Here is a 19,460-nt window from a genome sequence, read left to right on the forward strand (position 1 = left end):
TTAATTGTGAATGGAGTTGCAGTATTCCAGAAAAAATGCTACCTGTTCACCCAAACTGGTAGTAAAATAATGCTACCATTCGCCCGGAGAGTAAAAAAAAAATGTGTAGTCAAAAATGCGTAACAAAGTAAAAATAAATTTCGATGATCAGCTGTGCTGCGTGATGGTTGCATTTGGGGTCCGTTTTTGCTCCAAGGAGGCTTCCCTGAGGCCTCCAAGGCCAAAAATGGGGCTGAGGGGGTGCTGTGAAAGAAAGAAAGAAAGAAAGAAAGAAAGAAAGAAAGAAAGAAAGAAAGAGGAGAGGGAGGAAGGAACACTAACCTGGCCCTAGACAGGATACCTTGAAAGTACACAGCAATCCAGCGCTGAAAGGGACCTGGAGGTTTGTCTAGTCTAACCCCCTGCTCCAGCAGGACATTGTTAAAGTGAGTTTCTGTCTTTTGAGTCTCCAATCACAGACTACATAACCACACCCACACAGTCACATGAACCCCCTACCACCAAGCCAAGCCCACAGAACTGGTAGAATTTTTTTTTAGATTCCACCACTGGATGGATGGATGGATGGATGGAAGAATGGATAGATAGAGGGAGAAAGGGAAAGAAAAAGAAAGAAAAAGGAGATGAAGGAAGCACCAAAAACTCTGGCATTGGACAGAGTGCTTTGAAGCAGCACAGAAAACTAGTGCTGGAATAGACCTTGGAGTCATCTAGTCCAGTGGTCCCCAACCTTTTTATCACCGCGGACCAGTCAGCCTGTGATAATTTTACCGTGGCCCGCTGAGCGCGTGCAGGGGTGGGGGGGGCGTTGTTCACGACGACACATTGATTGTTTATATATCAGATTGTTTTGATTAAACAACTTTTATTTTATTGTATTTAAACATGCCTTACAACAGTGGTCCCCAACCTTTTTATCGCCGTGGACCAGTCAGCCTGTGATAATTTTACCGTGGCCCGCTGAGCGCGCGCAGGGGTGGGGGGGGGCGTTGTTCACGACGACACATTGATTGTTTATATATCAGATTGTTTTGATTAAACAACTTTTATTTTATTGTATTTAAACATGCCTTACAAAATAAAATACAATTACATAAATATAAAGTGCTTTAACATTTTAACAGTTAAACTTTAACTAAGCTCTCTAGTTACTAGAATCTACTGAATCAATGAGAACCCTGAGCTTGTTTTTCTGCAACGAGACGGTTCCATCTGGGGGTAATAGGAGACAATGACACCCGAAGTGTCTTGCTTATGTCCAGTTTATTTCGTTGTTTTGTTTTGGTTGCTGTCACTGCAGAAAACCCCGCTTCACACAGATAGGATGTTGGAAAAGGCAAAAGGGACTTAAGAGCTGTAGTGGCAATCTCAGGATATTCCGCCATGACTTTAATCCAGAACACCGGCAGAGTTGTTGTCTCAAATGCAGTTTTAAGGTCGCCGTCATTTGCAATCTCCAGCAGTTGATCTTCTTCTTGCACAGACATGCTAAATTCGCCTGGTTTGTTGACAAATGGGTCGCGGATCCATTCCTTACCAGTTCGTGGGTCTTTTGTGGTTGGGAAGTAGCGCTCAAACTCTTCTAAAAGCAAAGACAGGTGATCGTGCACCAACTGGGAGAATGAATGCTCAGGCTCAGTCTCTCCTAAAATCCCCGCTAATGTCTGAAACATGTCCAAAATGCCTCTGTTCACACGCCGTCCCCACAACTCCAGTTTGGCTTTAAATGCAGCTACTTTGTCAGCCAACTTGAAAACAGTTGTCATTTTCCCCTGAAGGGACAGATTGAGTTCATTGAGCAGGCTAAATGTGTCACACAGGTAAGCCAGTTTTGCAAGCCATACCTTGTCACTGAAATGTGCTGCCAGTGGTGACTTCTTTTCTGAGAGAAATCTTTGCAATGGCCCTCTTAATTCAAACACCCTGGATAGTGATTTGCCTCTGGATAACCATCTTATTTCTGTGTGTAAGAGAAGGCATCTGTGCTCTGTGTCCATCTCCTCACAAAGCTGCTCAAATAGACGCGAGTTAAGGGCGTTTGCTTTGATGTGGTTAATAACTTTAACCGTATCATTAAATACACTGTTAAATTCTGGTGACATTTTTCGGCTTGCCAGCATTTCCCTGTGAATGATACAATGTGTAGATTCGCACTCAGGTGCAACCTCCTTAATCCGAGCGGTTAAACCAGACAGCCGTCCGGTCATGGCAGCAGCTCCGTCTGTGCATATGCCGACACAAAAGGACCATTTTAGTTGTCCTGATATATAACCATCCAGTGACTTGAACAGTTCTGCTCCTGTGGTGTTGGTTGGCAAAGATAGTGCACATAATAAATCCTCATGCACATCCTCCCGATAAAGATATCGCACATAAACAAGTAGTATTGCCTTGTTGTCGATATCTGTAGATTCATCAACCTGTAGTGCGTACCACGGTGATGTATTAATCCTCTCCAACAATTGTGTCTCAATGTCTTCAGCTATTTCATCAATGCGCCTAGTCACGGTGCTAGCCAACAAAGGCACATTTGCTACCTTTTTTACAGCAGCCTCTCCTAAAAGTTCACGACAAATGTCTTTAGTGGAGGGCAAGATCAATTCTTCACCGATAGTGAATGGCTTTTTAGCCTTAGCAATACGGTTAGCCACCAAATATGATGCTCTCAGAGCATTCTCCTTTGTTGCTGTGGTGGCCCTCAGAAATATCTTCTGTCCTTCGTGTTCCCTTTTTTTTCTTTCAAAATACTGCAGAGGTTTGTCTTTTAATCCAGGGTGCTTGGCATTCAAGTGGCGAAGCAGTTTTGAGGGTTTCATTGCCTCATTAGAGAGCCGCTCACCACAAACTATGCAGAGCGGGGTTGGCGCGTGGGAATCACCTATCCCGATAAATCCATATTTCAAGTAGGACTCATTGTATTGTCTGTTAAAAGTTTTATATTTCTTTGATGCTGAAGGCTCTTCTTCTGTCTCTTCACTGGGCCTTTTCTTTTTCCCAAGGAAACTTTCTAACGACATCTGTTTCGCTAATTTGTGGGTTAAATTTGAGCAAAAACAATATACACCTACACCAACCACTGTAAAAATGAGAAAGTACCAGTGAAAAGCGAGAAAAAGATGCAAAACATCAGCTTGCCCTCCCCCCCAAAAAATGTACCGACCCATTTTTGTAGTTTTGTTATAGCTGGAGTTACCCTAGTTGGGGAACACTTGTCTAGGTAAGTATTTTATTAATGTAAAAAAACTCCCAGCCCGGAGTACCCCTTTAAGTAATCCATATTTCAGTAAACTGATCTACCGTCAGGCTGTTGCTTGTAAACTGGACTAACTATTTCTAGTTAATTTCTAACTATTTGAATGGAAGATTATATGCTTATAGTTTCTATTCTTTTGTTAACACACAACCACATTTTTATTCTTCTACAGACACCATTTTTAATTACCAGGATAGTACACCAATGACAGCACCATGATCAGAAAATGTTAGATGTTGCATTATTTTCAATATGTATTTGTAAATATATGCCAAATAGATTGCAATCGCTTTCTGGACTTCCTTTAAATTTGCAGGTAAATGCTGCAATAGATATATAGCTCCCATCAGATTGATGATCACCCAAAAATGTTATTCATTGAATTCACTGTGAATCCTTTCTTAGTAAGTGCATTCAAGCCAGCCTACTACTAGCTGGTAGCCTCTCTGTCCATTCACCAAATTATCTGGGACAGGGGTGTCAGAGTGACATCGAAAATGTCAAGGTAATAGCCATGACTATGAAATTAAAAGCCTATTTATTCTTTTATTTGCATCACATAAAAACCAAGATGGTTCCCATCTTGAATTTTTCTAAATACATCCTACATACAACCATGATGCAGGAGTTTTCATTCAGCAAGAAAAAGGACTTGAGCCAAGTCAACATCTGGAAATCTTATCCCAGTCATATCCAACCTAGCTTATTTTTTGAGATCACCTCAAGGCGAGCTGGAGCGGGACGCGCTGCGCCACGAGTTGGAGAGCTTGGAGAGGCTGAGCGCGCAACTTGGAGAGCTGCGTCTCAGCCGCCTGGAGGGGCTGTGGGCCGACTGCGCCGCTCTGGAGGCGCTGCTGAAGCAGCTCCTGGCCGAGCACGAAGGGCTGCAGGAAGCGCGCAAGCCGGGCGCTCCGAGAAGCGGCAGCTGGCCTCCGACTATGCGCTGGTACTGAGCTGGAGCTGCGCGCAGAGCCTGGAGCGATACGAGGCCGAGTTGCGGGCGCTGCAGGTGCTGGAAGGGGGCTGGAAGGGGGCTGCCTGGGCCAACAGGACCTGCGTGCGCAAGCTGCGCACGCAGAACCAGGAGCGCGCTGGGCGAGCGGCTGGAAGAGGAGCGGCTGGCGCAGCAGGAGAGCCACGGCGCCCAGCTGCAGTGGAGAGGCTGAGCGCGCAACTTGGAGAGCTGCGTCTCCGCCGCCTGAAAGGGGGCTGCCTGGGCCAACAGGACTTGCGCAAGCTGCGCGCGCAGAACCAGGAGAGCCGCCAGCGCCTCGAGGAGCTGTGGCGCCGCTGCCGGGAGCTTTGCGCGCTGGGCGAGCGGCTGGAAGAGGAGCGGCTGGCGCAGCAGGAGAGCCACGGCGCCCAGCTGCAGTGATCATGGCCCCCGGCCGCTCCACGGCCCGGTGCCAGGTACTCCGCGGCCCGGCACCGGTCCGCGGACCGGGGGTTGGGGACCACTGATCTAGTCTAACCCCCTGCTCCAGCAGCAGACCTTATATCATCTTGCTTATTTTGGTGCCTCTAACACAGTGGAGAAATCCCCAGAAATCCCCAGACATTGCCAACTTCTCCCCCTTAGTAAAAAAAAACCTAGAGTAAACTTTATGAACTATTAATAAGAAGAATAGAAAAGGGGGCTGCTGTGTATAGTTTAATGGATTGCTAAATTGGCAAAATGGACAGCTAACTTGGCCATGCCCACCCAGTCACATGACAACCTGGCCATGCCCACCAAGTTAATCCCACCAAGCCACACCCACAGAACCGGTAGTAAAAGAATTTGAATCCCATCACTGCATTATATGATGACTTATTGGTTCATTCCAACTTTAATATTTCATTAATTATTTTGACGTTTACAATTTTTACTTCCTCTCATAATTATCAAAAAGACTATTATTAACCTTGCTATACCTCAATTCCCTGACTGACAAATTATTATACTTGGAAGAATGAGAACTAAGTGCAATTGGATAAATAAATAATCAGAATGCTCTTTTAGAGCCATTTGCATTGTAAGATTCACCATAGAATGGAAGTCATGTGAGGAGTAGAGATTAAATTTAACCTCACCCAATTTTGAGGATTCTTAAGAATTTTTTGGCAATGAGAGAAACTTTATCAAACTGGGTATTTATTATGATGATATTGAGTCTTCTACTGCTATTGCCACATACATTTTGCAACACTCAACTAATAAAATGCAGCATCCAGGATCCTATCCCGATTGACCACAAATATTTCCAACCAGGTGAACTAATCATTGGTGGTATGACTTCTTTTGTCTTCATAACTAGAGATATAGGAAGTTTCGAGAAAGATCCCCATAATTCCCTTGTGGGTGAATCTCTGTAAGTCATTATTTTCTTCCTACAATCTATGTTAATCTAGATAAAATTATAAAAAAACTTCTTCTATGTAATAGAATTCACTAGAGTGATTAAAAATAATCCTTTAGATTCTATTTTTAATTGGATTATATTTTTCAGCTGATACATTTTTCTTGTACTTAAAGGACATTAAGAAACTATGTTCCTTAAATCGTTTTTTAAATTCAGATTCAAATCTTCCAGATTCCATAGCTATTAAATACAAACAAGGAAAGAATTCCTTCACCCAACCACCAGTCCCTTTTCTTGAGATGGGAATTACAAGGTCAGATTTTGAAACTGATTGTGCAGAAGATGTGAAATTGCACTGAACCACAGGAATAATAAAGTTCAATCAGACATGCAGCATATTTTATTTCAGTAAATGAGACTTTTCTTCCAGAAATAAATTCTGATAAATTGAAAGATTTTTCTGGGGAGTGCAGACAGAAGAACCATTGTTCTTGTTGTCCTTTTATTGACAAAATTTTATTCTGTCAATCTTAGGCCATTTTATTATTTTCTTTCCAGTTTCTCCATTTCGGCAGAGAATATAAGTATCACATCATTATCGCTTATTTTTACAGATATTTTTAGGGGAGAAAAAGTGATTGATTTGTTGTTAAATTATAGTATTCTTACATTTAATTACACAGAAAGAAATAAAGAGCTACAATTTATGCATTATTAAAGAAGTGTTTAAGGTTCCATAAAATTCATTGTTACTTCCAACCTTTTACACATATTTTGTTAAAGTCAGACTAAATTCTAAACATACACCATTTTTGCCATTTTTTTCAAAGTCATTTAAATTAAAATGAACCACTTCTAGTGTAAGAAAAAGTGACTAATTCAATTCTTTTCTCAGGTGCATGCCAGTAAATGCTTGGCAATTATGCTGGTCAGTTTCACATAATTAGAATTGCTTTAAAATAACACAGAGAGCGAAAGTTGATTATTGCCCTTAAACATAATTCCACAATATTTATATTGGGTAAGAGTACCTTTTGTACATCAATATGTACAATAAGTTCCATAGGAAAAAATAAGTATTACCTTATAAATGATTATTTCAACGGAGGTTAGTCTTTAATCATTTCACATGAAAGAGTAATTATTTGTTTATTAGCTCCATTTTTCTTTTCATTGAATTAGTTTCATTGCTCTTTAAAGATGCAGAATTCCATCTGCTACAGCATATAATTCTTGTTACAGAGTCCTGACTAAATACTATCAACATATCTTAACCATGGTATTTTCTGTGAAGAAAATTAATGAAGACATCCAGCTCTTACCTAATATCACTTTGGGCTTCATAGTCCATGATAGGTATGCTGGTTATCATGCCAAAATGGAACTTTTCTCTAGTCAGAACAGCTATGTCCCCAATTACAAGTGTGGCATCCTGAACAAACTCATATCAGTTGTTGGGAATATTGATTCAGGACTCTTTAGTGATATGGCAACTATTTTAGATGCTTACAAAATTCCACAGGTAAGATGGGTGATTTTGTCTTTCTAGTTGTATGGGATCAAAATGTAATTACCTTTCATGTATATTTCTCCAATGAGCATATTTAACAAAGTGCATTTAATATAGCATTTTTTTAAAAAAATCAGAATTTGGTGCTACTATTGAGTTTAAAAGATTAATTATTATTAATCATTAAATGTTATCTATTGTCTTTTCATGTAAGTTGCTAATGTGATGGGGGGAAATCTATATAATGTTCCTGGTTTTAGTATTTATATTTTACTTCATTATTATATTTATATTCTACCTTTCATTCAGGTGTTCAAGGAGGCATAAGTAGGGTATTTTCTCATACAGATAGTCCTCACTTACCAATCACATATGAGATAGCTATCCCGTTGCTAAGCACCATATATGATTTTTTCAGAGTTACAACCCCACCTCCACTTCTGTCTTTAAGCAAATTATCATGGTTATTAAGCAAGATGTATTTTTTTGGATTATAAGATGCACCTTATAAGACACACCTACATTTAGAAGAGGAAAACAAAAAAGGGGTTTTGGCCTCTGTGCACCTCATTTTGGCGACTTTTGGGGGCCTTTTCCCAGCCTCTTCTCTACCCATTTTTAGGCTTTTTTGGCCCATTTTGAGGCTTTTGGGGGGCTTTCTGAGGGTTTTCTTGGCCCATTTTTGAAGCTTTCTTTTGGCCCATGGAAAAACAGGTCAAAAATATCCTAAAAAAAAAAAGCCTGAAAAGGGGGCGTGCAGAGGCCAAGAGATGGCTGGCGGGAGGGGAGGGCTTTGGCAATATATGGTCTATAAGATCACTCCCTTTTGGGAAACAAAAAAGTGTGTCTTATAGTTCAAAAAATACAGTAATTCAGACATGACACATTTTTCTTTTTGGATCATATATGTCTACTTGTCGAGTCCCCCCTGCAATTTACCTAACTAATTTTTACTTCCACAGTTCCCAACTGTCTCTTCCCAATATGAAAGCCATTTTTACTACCGCATGGTTCCAGGTGAAGAACTTTATTACAGGGCAATTATTCGACTACTTGCGCACTTCAGGTGGACTTGGGTTGGGGTACTTGGATCAATATCTGATAATCTAATATATTCAAAGTTTTATCTCCATGGCATCTGCATTGCCTTCTTTAAAAAATTCAAACCACTTTACATCAACAATTTTTTTGATAATCTGAAATGGCTTGTTGAAACCTTTCACCTTCTTATTAAAAGCAAAGCCAATGCTGTAATACTTGATGATGAGAATCTTTTAAATGTGAGATGGTTGTTACGTCTACCTGAAATGGAAATAGTTTCTATAAAGCCGAAAGGTAAGGTGTGGATCGTGGCTTCTCAAAAGGGTCTTGCATCATTCTTTTACCAAAAAAGCTGGGATGTCGAAGTCTTCCATGGTGCTTTGACCTTTGCAACTTACTCAAATGAAATTCCAGGGTTCCAACACTTTCTCCAGACAAGAAACCATTTCTCCTACAAAGGGGATGGTTTTGTCAAAAATGTGTGGGAACAAGCATTTGGCTGTGCGGTCCCAAATCCATCTGAGAATGAGGAAACTGAGGATGTCTGTAAAGGGAAGGAGAAACTGGATAGCCTTCCTGGGACTTTTTTTGAAATGAGGATGACCAGTCATAGTTACAGTATATACAATGCAGTGTATGCTGTGGCATATGCTCTACATGCCATGACATTTGGCCAACCACAGAGAAGAAAGTTGAATAGCAAAAAACTAAATCTAAAGGATCTCCAACCATGGCAGGTAATTTGATGAATAATCAATTATGTTGGAATGGATATAACTTGAACTGACTCACTAGTATCTCACAGCCTCCTGAGCAGTCAGAATTAGATGGAATATTAGTGAGAACTTCCAGGTTTATTTGTTATCTCTTTCTCACCTTTTGGTGGAGTTGTATAATCTTAATGAACTTTTTTCATGCCTCCTGACTCACTTACTCTAGTTAAGTATTAGGCTTTATGCTTTACATTCTCCCCACCCATTCCCACCCCCCTGGCAACCAACACATACAGAAACTAAGGCCTGTAATAAGCTTTATTCCTTTCAAAACAACAAGAGCTACTTGCTTAAATTAAGTCTCCCTTTTAATAAATACTCTCAGAAGCATTTCAATCAACAGGGATATGTCAAAAATATTGAATACAATGTGTGTAGAAGCTGGAAGAAGTAAAAAGTTTTTTTCATCTTTCAAGATGGAAATCTTTCTGAGACCATAAGGCATTACTTTACTTCTAAATAAATAAAGACTCATGAATAATGAGTTCCAATCACTTTAGATACTACAAACAATGGAGCAAAGGATGTATGCCATGGGGTACAGGATTCAATCTTTTAATTTCTGTAAAGTCATTTCCAGAAGGTTTTGTAAAAATGTGACATAGATGAGAACTTGCTCATTGTCCTCAGAAGACTAATCATGGTAGAGACAATAGAATAACCAGCCTGCCTCCAAATTGTATTTCTGCTCTGAACAACAAGAAAAGACAGTCATAAATAGGATGAGAGTCAATAGATGCAGATTAAAGCCATCAATGGATTGTTTGAAGTAGATTGTGTAGAGAATAAGGCCAGAGAAGCAAAAAATATGCTGGCAGCAAATTTGTTTCATTGTGTTTCTCAGATAGATTCTATAGCTGTAAAATTTCTAGAAGCTGTTCTCAAGTAAGACAATTTAGCAAAAAAATCTCAGAAGGAAACTTTGTGCAGTCAACCAAGTGACTTTGGATGATTAAAAATGGAGAGGAACAGAGGGAGAGGGAGGGAGGGAGGGAGGGAGGGAGGGAGGGAGGGAGGGAGGGAGGGAGAGAGAGAGAGAGAGAGAGAGAGAGAGAGAGAGAGAGAGAGAGAGAGAGAGAGAGAGAGAGAGAGAGAGAGAGAGACTAATTATCAGTCTCTTTATTTTTTAATCCCAGTCTGAAGCCCAGAGTAGCCACTTGCTCATAATACATCTGCAGGATTTTATACAATCTCTGTTCTCTTATCTAGAAAAAAACCAATAATTTAAATTTTCATCAATGGCAGATAGATAATTTTTACATTTTGAAAAATCAGTTCAACCTGTTCAGGCAATTTCTTTCTGTAGAAGATTTAAATTAAATAGATTTCTTTTAGGTATGAACATGATTTGGTACTCTCTGATCAGTTTGTCTTTAACAATAGCAGAGGAGAAACTTCAGAAAGTTCTTGCAAATATAATGCAAGCTTAAATATATTTATTTCTTAAAAACAACTAACTAAATAAGTTATATATTTGTATATTAACATTTGCATGGTTTTCTGGGGCTGAATTATTTTTAATTACAGTCTGCCACATATTTAAATGGTTCAAGTAAAAAGATTAATATAGTATCACATAGTTCTATATATTAAACATGCTTTTTGACATTTTTCAGCTTCATTTCTTTTTGGAAAGAGTCTCATTTAATAACAGTATTGGGGATGAAATTTCCTTTGATGAGAATAGAGAACTGATTACAAAACTGGATATGGAGAACTGGGTCATATTCCCCAACCAGTCCTTTCATCGAGTGAAAGTTGGGAAGCTGGATCCCTGGGCTGCTGAAGACCAAAAGTTCTCCATTCATGAGGAAGCCATCACTTGGCCCAGCACTTTCAACCAAGTATGTTCTGAATATAGATGATTTTGTTTAAAAGATTGATATCCAAAAATAGCATGACATCACATAACATAAAAATAATATGCAATATCAAGAGGAATTGTCAGCAAGATAAACATTCAAAATTTCTGAAAATCAATAATAACCAATGAATTACTTAAATTAATATTGTTTTTCCAAGCCTAAAAAGCTTAAAAACAGGCTTTTGTTTACAAGCTAAAAAAGACATGAAAGATATGTAAACTATTTACACCAATATTGTTTTAAAGGTTGAAGGCTAGTGAAGAGCAATGGTAAAAATACAAGACTATAGTCATGTCTTAGGCAAGAAGCCAACTAAGTGACTTTGGATCAATCATTATTGCTGAGCCCTAAGAAGAAGGCAATGGCTCAACCATTGTAAAATGTTACAAAGAAAACTTCAGGGGCTAGTCTAGGCCATTGTTGAGAATAAGAATTCAGAATTCACTCTGACTTCATGCCAGGACACAGTTCCACAACAGCATTGGTTCTTGCCTTCCTGACCTGTCAGATATTTTCAATATCATCAACCATGATATCATTCAGGGTTTGAAAATGCAAGGCACTCACTGTGTTATGTGGTTCTCCTCCATGGTCCATTCTAGTCAACGTTGGTAGGAGAGTCGAGTTGTAAGCCCTGTAATGTGGGGTAGGTCAGAACTCAAGCCTTTCACGACTTATTTTCAACATATACATGAAGCTGCCAGTCAGTATGGAGTTTGTTATCATCAATATGCTGATGATACCCTAACCATGTGATGGCAAACCTATGGCATGTGTACCAGAGGTGGCACACAGAGCCCTCTTCTGGTTTGCAAGCTGCTCTTCTGGTTTTTGGCACGCACATGCCACTGGCCAGCTGGTCTTTGCAGGTGCTGCAAAATGGCCCGAAAAATGGCCAAAAACCCAGGCTATTTCTGAGCTGTTTTCTGGACCAAAAACAGAAAATGGACCAAAGAATTGCCTGAAAAATGGCCAAAAAAACCAGATATGTGTGCAACAGTGAGCTGGTCTTTGGGTTTCCGGTGTTCCGGTGCACGCACATGCATGCACATTTCCGGTTGGGCACTCACTGCCAAAAAGGTTCACCATCACTGCCCTAACCTCCTAAGACCAGATGATTCTTCATGTTTAACTCTGGTTGAGGAAGCACTTCCTAGGCTGAGCTGATGCACAGTTTAGGAGTCATCCTGGACTCATGGTTCCTGCTCAAAGTGGTCTTTGCACAGATTCACCTGCTATACCACTTGCACATTTCCCGAACTGGGAAGCCTTGCTCACAGTCACTCATACCTTGGTCTTCTCCTGTCTGAATTACTGCAATATGCTCTACATGGGATTGCCACTGAAACTTCCAACTTGTCCAGAATGCCAATGTGCACATAGTAATGCTTCATGTTTGTTCATGTAACATTTCAGTTATGGCAGCTGCACTGCTTCAAGATTCTTTCTGAGTGCAAGTTTTGTATTAAAAAATGCTAGTTAAAATTTACTTATTTAAATTTATCAACAGAATTAAATATAAACTCTTTAAATATTGAAGCAGTTATTGCCCTATTTATCCATCTATTTCTCTATTAATTATCTAAAATCTTAAAACATAAAATTATTTCTTCAGTACTACAAATTTTACTTTTCATTAGACATTAAAGAGGAAAAGTCTAATTATTCCTTTTGTTGGCTAATAACACAGAATTCCTACCTGAAAATCTGAGTTGTGAAAATAGTTTGCATTGCTCATAATTGCCTAATTGCCTATAAATTTATTGGTTGTCTATTGTTACTCTCTACATCTGAAGATTTACACATGTGTCATATCTTTTCAATATGAGGTCTTTTACCTCTAGAATCATCACCTTCTTCCATATCTCTTTCAATTTGAAAATATTTTATTTTTGAATTTTTAATTTTTTTAAATTTTTAATTTTTTAATTTTATTTAAAATATCTGTGATATTCAACAATAAAAGTGGATACCTTTCTCTGTCTTTAAAAACAATCTATGGTTTTGCTGAGTTCCATTAAAATAATTTCACACTGGGGAGTGGTTTGATCATAACATATAATATCTATCATTTTAGAAGAAACAAAGTTAATATATTATTGATAGAACTAAAAAAAAAATCAGTCCAGAGTAGTTTTTATGATGATTAAAAATAAATCCAAATTATTACATTAGCTTTCTTTATTTGTATAATAGTGGTGATGATTTTTCAACTTTCTTCCCCAATATATGACTAAATGCTAACATTTTCCTTCTTTCCCTTATTGGGCAGAATCTGCCCATTTCCACGTGTACTGAGAGCTGCCTCCCTGGTTATTTTAGGAAAAAGCAGGAAGACAAGCCATTTTGCTGCTATGATTGCCTTCGATGTCCCAAGGAGAAAATATCAAGCCAGAAGGGTAAGAGACAATATTAACCAAGATGATACTTTCTTAATCAAGCTGATTGATAGTTCTGCAAGAAAATCCAAAAAATGAAGATATAGGCCTAGGAACTGAATTATATTACATACTGTATAGGTCATTTTCATTTAGTGGCCAGACATTAAGTGAAGCTCATTCTCAGTGAAACCTCAACTGTGCTTATGAATTCATTTTACTTTACATTTTCTCGGCAGATCTTTAAAGGCCTTAAATGTGAAAAATGATCACAAAGTTACATTTTCATTACTGTCAAAAGTGCAAACTAGAATTACCTTTAATGCTTTTCCTTCACTCCCCCACTCTTTGGTATACTCATTCCAGACCTGGAATAACAATCAAGAAGATAATTAGCAATTGTATTTTCATTCATTAGAGATAAGTGATAGAAGGAGATTGCAGGCACACAATAGAGAAAACACTTTGAGAAAAAGACAGTAGTGTTGGTTGTTTGACTAGCACACTGCCGGGATGTGTAGTGTGGTTTATGTCTGGTGAAGCACTGACACAGTGGTGTGTTTCAAATTTTTTTAGACTTGTGGACTTCAACTCTCAGAATTCCACAGCCAGGCATGCTCAGTTCTGATTTAAAGTGACAGCATTTGTTTTTCTCGTTTGGGAAAAAGTTTCCTTCATTCTTTTTCTTCTCCCTCCCCTTCCTTCCTCTCTATCTCCCTCCCTCCCTCCTCTCTCAAACAGACACATGCACACAGAGAAGTTGGATTGGACTATCTCTCATACCCCCTTCCCTCTCTCACTCACTCTCTCCCAAACAAACACAAACACAGAAGTTGGATTGGAGTAGATCAGAGCCTTTGATTGCAGGCGGAGCCACGTTGCCTTTTCAAACTTGTAATCAGTGAAGCTGGGCTTATATAGTTTTATTCAGGTTTGTGTGTGTGTGCTTTTGAAAAGGCAATGTGGCTCTGCCTGCAATCAAACTACACTTGGGGAGGGATCTACACTTGAGGATGAAGTTTGAATTCCTCCCCCTCCCTCCGACCCACACATACCTTTTCCAGCTGTTTCAGAGAGGATTTCAACTCTGCTCTTGTCTGTCATCATGAAAAGAAAAAAAATGTAAAAGGAAAAAGGCAAGAGCTGAGGTCAGGCTGAGCTAGTTGCTGTGGATGATTCTGCTTAACTGTTTTAAAAAGCATCTGAAAAAGCGCCCTCTACAAGAGGAGGCAGGAGAACGATGTGCCTCACCTACATCAGGAATTTTTAGGCTTTTAACCCCTGCTTAACTCTGCTCGAATGATCATAAAACGCCTAAATCCAGACTAGATGAGGGACGTCGTTCTCCAGCCTCCTCCTGTAGAGAGTGCTTTTTTAAACAGTCAAATACTAAGCAGAGTCATCCATGGTGACTCTGGCAGCAACTAGCTCAGACCAAAGACGGAGGTGGTATTCAGCTAGTTCTGACTGGTGCTGGCGAACCAGTAGCAGAAATTTTGAGTAATTTGGAGAACCAGCAAATACCACTTCTGGCTGGCTGTGCCCCATCTACTAGCTGCCTTCCACATCCCAGCTGATCAACTGCATTTTCTGCTGTTGCCCTGCATAGGAGAACAGAGCTGGAAAGCAGGTTAGTGGGATGGGGAGAGAATGGGGATTTTTGCAGTATCCTTCCCCTGTAGTGGGGTGGAAATGGAAATTTTACAGTATCCTTGCCTTGGGATGGGGTGAAAATGGACATGTTACAGTATTCTTCCTCCAGGATTGGGTAGGGAATGGGCATTTTGTAGTATCCTCCCCCTGCCATGCCCACCAAGATACACCCATCAAGACATACCATATCCACAGAACCAGTAGTAAAAAAAAAATTGAATCCTACCACTGATCAAAGGATGTGATGGCAAATAAATGACTGAGATAAAAATGTTGTAAAAGTTGTAAAAATGGACATTTGGCAATGTTGTGAGATGATGACAAAAAAATTGTGAACATTTGTCACAATTTTTTGTCATCATAACTCACAACATTTTTTAATCATTGCTGTTTGAGGCAGTCACTAAATGAGGATTACCTGTAAAGCATTCCATTTTTTCTTAAATTGGGATTATACTCTACTTTTAATTTTAAAAATATATCATTCCGACTTTCACAAAATCTGGACCACAGGTTTCAGAAAGTTTCAAATTTTTGCTTATAAGACGAATAAGGAACATCTTTCCTCATTTTCCTTCAGCAATATAAAAAGTGAAGAATATTAACTTAAATCATCTGATAGGAAGACAATCCTGTAACATTTATTTATATTGATATTATTTTAAATAATACTTTGATGGAGCCCTTGCTGAAGATTGATAGAGCAATAAAAAATAGCACAAGCAATTGATAAGAAGTCATGCGTTAGTAACATTTCTTCCATTAACACAGAAATTCAACACTCTCCTGTGTTCCCTTAGATACCAAATAAAAGAGTCAGGAAGTCAAAGTGAGTGCTGTTCCAGGAAACCCCCCCTCCCCATGTAAATGATACAAGTGTAGCATAACTATACAACATGTATAAATCTATTTATTTAAATTCTAGACATGAATGATTGCCTGAAATGCCCAGAAGATCAATATCCAAATAAGAATCAAGATTCATGTACTCCAAGGAAAATATCTTTCTTGTCCTATGAAGAACCAATGGGAATAAGTTTAGTTATTCTGATACTTTTCTTTTCTCTCTGCACAATTGTGGTGCTCACAACTTTTTTGAAATGTCACCATACTCCCATTGTCAAGGCTAATAATCGAAATCTCTCTTATGTTCTACTCATCTCCCTCCTCCTCTGCTTCCTTTGCTCACTGCAATTCCTTGTTGTACCAGGCAATATAATATGTCTCCTCCGACAAATTAGTTTTGGCATCATCTTCTCAGTGGCTGTGTCTTCTGTTCTGGCAAAAACCATCACTGTGGTTCTGGCATTTATGGCCACCAAGCCAGGATCAAGGATGAGGAATTGGGTGGGAACAAGACTGGCCACCTACATTGTTCTTTCTGGTTCCCTGATCCAAGCAGGCATCTGCATGGTGTGGCTGTTCACATTTCCCCCTTTCCCTGATGTTGACACCCATTCAGAAATTGAGACAATCCTACTGCAGTGCAACGAAGGCTCAGTGACTATGTTCTATTGTGTCCTAGGCTACATGGGTTTTCTGGCAGCTGCCAGTTTCACAGTAGCTTTTTTCTCCCGAAATCTTCCCAGCAGTTTCAATGAGGCCAAATGTCTCACATTCAGTATGCTTATATTCTGCTGTGTGTGGATCTCCTTTGTTCCATCCTATCTAAGCACCAAAGGCAAGTACATGGTGGCTGTGGAGGTCTTCTCCATTTTGGCCTCCAGCGCTGGATTGCTAGTCTGCATATATTTTCCCAAATGTTATATAATTATTATTAAACCAGAGCTAAACAACAAGGAACATTTAATAAAGAGAAACATTTAATCCTATTTCCATATTTTGCTCTTTTAGTATACCATGGGAACCTGAATGTTTGGAACCATCTTTCTGTGTATGATGTGTATACATTAGACTGTGTTTTTTTACATTAAACTAATCACTTGTTAAATTTAAATTCTAAGTTTTCAACCAATCTGCAGGCAGAAAAGCCCCTGCAGGGTTTCTCAATGCATTCAATGATTATGGTTTCAGATTACCATATGATACATAGCATAATGGTTGACATATGATACACAGCATAATTGGCCAAAGCTGATAATTACCACAGACCATGTACTGTCAGATTTGTGTTCATGGAAATACTCAAGCTTCACCAAAATGAGAATTTGTGATATGAAAGCTAGATGGAACTCAACCAGAGTGGTGACCAAGCTGCATCTGTAGTTCCTTTTCTACCCAGATCAAAGGTGGAGACTGCATGGGCAGATTATCAATTATTTCAACAACCAGTAGGAGTCAAATAGCATAGAGCCTGGCTAACTGAGTGACTATTTGTCCCCAATTGCTTCTGTCCATCTAATGTGTTCCAGGTGACTTAGTATGTTCCATGTCCCCTTCATTAATTATTGCTATCATGTGGGAGCTAGGATGCATGCTGTCTATCTTGTTTTCCCTCAGCATGCTTCCTAAGTTAATGATGGCATCCTCGCTCCTAGGGTTCTTTGAAAACTTGATCTTGTGAAAGATTTTGGGTTGATATTTGTTATTTGAGTAATTTTTTTTTGTTTAGTGGATTTTGTTAGAGCATTGTTAGAACGTTCTAACTCAGACTGTCTGTTGATTTAATGCCTTGTTTTTTATATTTTTTTATTTTTTGCACCATTAAGGGTCTACTGGAAATAGCCAATAATCTATATAAATAAAAATGTAATGGTTGTTTGTTCAAAATCGCTAATCTCCAAAAGTTCTTCACCGATTGCTTTGAAATTTTGACACAAATTTTGCATTCAAATATGCAAATGTTTTTATATATGTATATTATATAGATGTCACACGTATGACAGGTAGAAACATGATTTTTTGTAAAAACATGCTTTTTTGAAAACCAGCGCCATCTGGTGGACGTAAAACTAACACACGCTATACTAAATATTTCATGATTCCATTTCAATGTTTCCAGCGCCATCTGGTGGATGTAAAAGCAACAGACACTATACTAAATATTTCATGATTCAATTTCAATGTTTCAATTGTTATATTGAATTTTCATAGATTTTTATTTATTTTCATTTTGATTTAATTATTTCGTGTGACATCACATTGGAATTGAGCTGTGTCATTTACCATAGCATTCATTTAGTGAGTATAGTATATTCAGAACAGTTCGGCCCCTCTCCAGCTTCGTCCCGATGGTCTCTTTATATGTGTGGCTGAGCTGCGGCTGCACCCTTTCCCCTTTGCGCCCCTCCTCTGACGAGCTTTGGCCATTTCTGCCAAGAGGAGCTGAAGCCTTTCGGCCTCCTCCTCCTCTCTCTCCCCTCCTCTCCTTTGCTGTCTGCGGCAGGGCGTGGCAGGGCGCCACCTGCACATTCCTCAGCCTCCTCCTCATGCCCTTAAGCCAGCCTACCCCCAGCCAGCCCAGCGGAGCTCCAGTGGATGTGGAGGCGGAGTGTCTCCTCAGCTCGGCCGGCCACGTGCGCTTTCCACCTCCCCTCACAGCGAGCCATCTATGGCCTCGCCAAGGTGGCTCTGATGGGGTAGTGGTGGCGGTGTCAGCTTGAGGTGCAGTGGGGATGAGGCAGCCCCTGGGTGCCCCATGAGGCAGCACACCGAGGACTTTTCCTCCTCGAAAATCCTGGACATCTCATTCTCCTGGGCCACTGACTTGGGGGAGCCCTAGCGCAGCTCCTCCAAGGAGATGCTCAACAACTTCCACTAGACCAACAGCCCCAGCACCATCTCCCCCAACCAGCCTCACCCGGCCCAGAAGCTCCGAGTCCTGACCAATGGCAGCATTCATCTGCTGCCCCACTATGCCCAGACTGAGCCACCACAATGCGTGGCCCGGTACAGCTAGTTTTAAATAAATAAATTAATAAACAAATTATTAAAAATTGAGAGTTTGATTGTTCTTCCAGAAACTTTTACAGTGGATTCTAAGTTCACCCAAAACTGGGTTTGAAAGATAGGTGTCAAGTTCAGGAAATCAGGAGTCCAGGCAATTCAAATGAATATATAGTATTTTTCATTTGTGAAAGTTTTCTACAAAAATGTGAACTACTAATAGTCAATGTAATTTGGTGGTTGAATCAATAGAATTCAAGTTGAGCTAGACTTAGATCTCTTGTGGGCATAAAAGGACTGAGGACTGATGATAATATTGAGCCTTCTGTCGGGCTTAGCCTGGGCATCTCCTACATAGCCTTGAAGAAAGGAACCAAAGGAGGCAAGACTATGACACCCAGCCAAGATCCTACAGCCAGCCCAAAAGGATCTCCTTAAAATGTTCAGGTCATATCTCCTCTATAGTGATGAATTTATTTCTGCATGTATCCACCTGGAGGTCACTATATTTTCAACAATCAGGAGGGAGAAGGATCTAATTGACAGGTAATTTGTACAAATAGCATCAACAGGGTCAAACTATTTACTCCTTGATTATCTCAAATGGATCTGCTTGGATTCCAACTGATCCATTTAACTTTGTCTATTGGATGTTGCATGAAGTTCTTTGCACAGTTCTGAATATAATCATCCCAACTCTATTTCCACAGAGAAACTGTGTGACTCTCAACAGGATCACTAGGTGACATGCTATAGATGCAATAACATGGAGAAAGCACTTTGGTTCAGCCCTTATTGC

General features: G+C 39.7%; 1 protein-coding gene and 1 pseudogene across 1 annotated transcript; one reads left to right on the top strand and one right to left on the bottom strand.

Moving 5' to 3' along the window:
- Window positions 1-1,166: 1,166 nt before the first annotated feature.
- LOC148046246 (SCAN domain-containing protein 3 pseudogene) lies at window positions 1,167-3,017 on the bottom strand (annotated as a pseudogene).
- Window positions 3,018-6,871: 3,854 nt separating this feature from the next.
- Window positions 6,872-16,642, top strand: LOC148046247 (vomeronasal type-2 receptor 26-like). Its single transcript, XM_087714611.1, has 5 exons — window positions 6,872-7,117; window positions 8,068-8,883; window positions 10,536-10,763; window positions 13,057-13,183; window positions 15,741-16,642. The coding sequence occupies exons 1-5, from the start codon at window positions 6,872-6,874 to the stop codon at window positions 16,640-16,642; spliced, it is 2,319 nt and encodes a 772-aa protein (XP_087570737.1).
- Window positions 16,643-19,460: the final 2,818 nt, after the last annotated feature.

Source organism: Thamnophis sirtalis, unplaced genomic scaffold (assembly GCF_051295495.1).
Source record: "Thamnophis sirtalis isolate CommonGarterSnake01/CBP01778 unplaced genomic scaffold, rThaSir2_p1.2 scaffold_4, whole genome shotgun sequence".
NCBI lineage: Eukaryota > Metazoa > Chordata > Lepidosauria > Squamata > Natricidae > Thamnophis > Thamnophis sirtalis.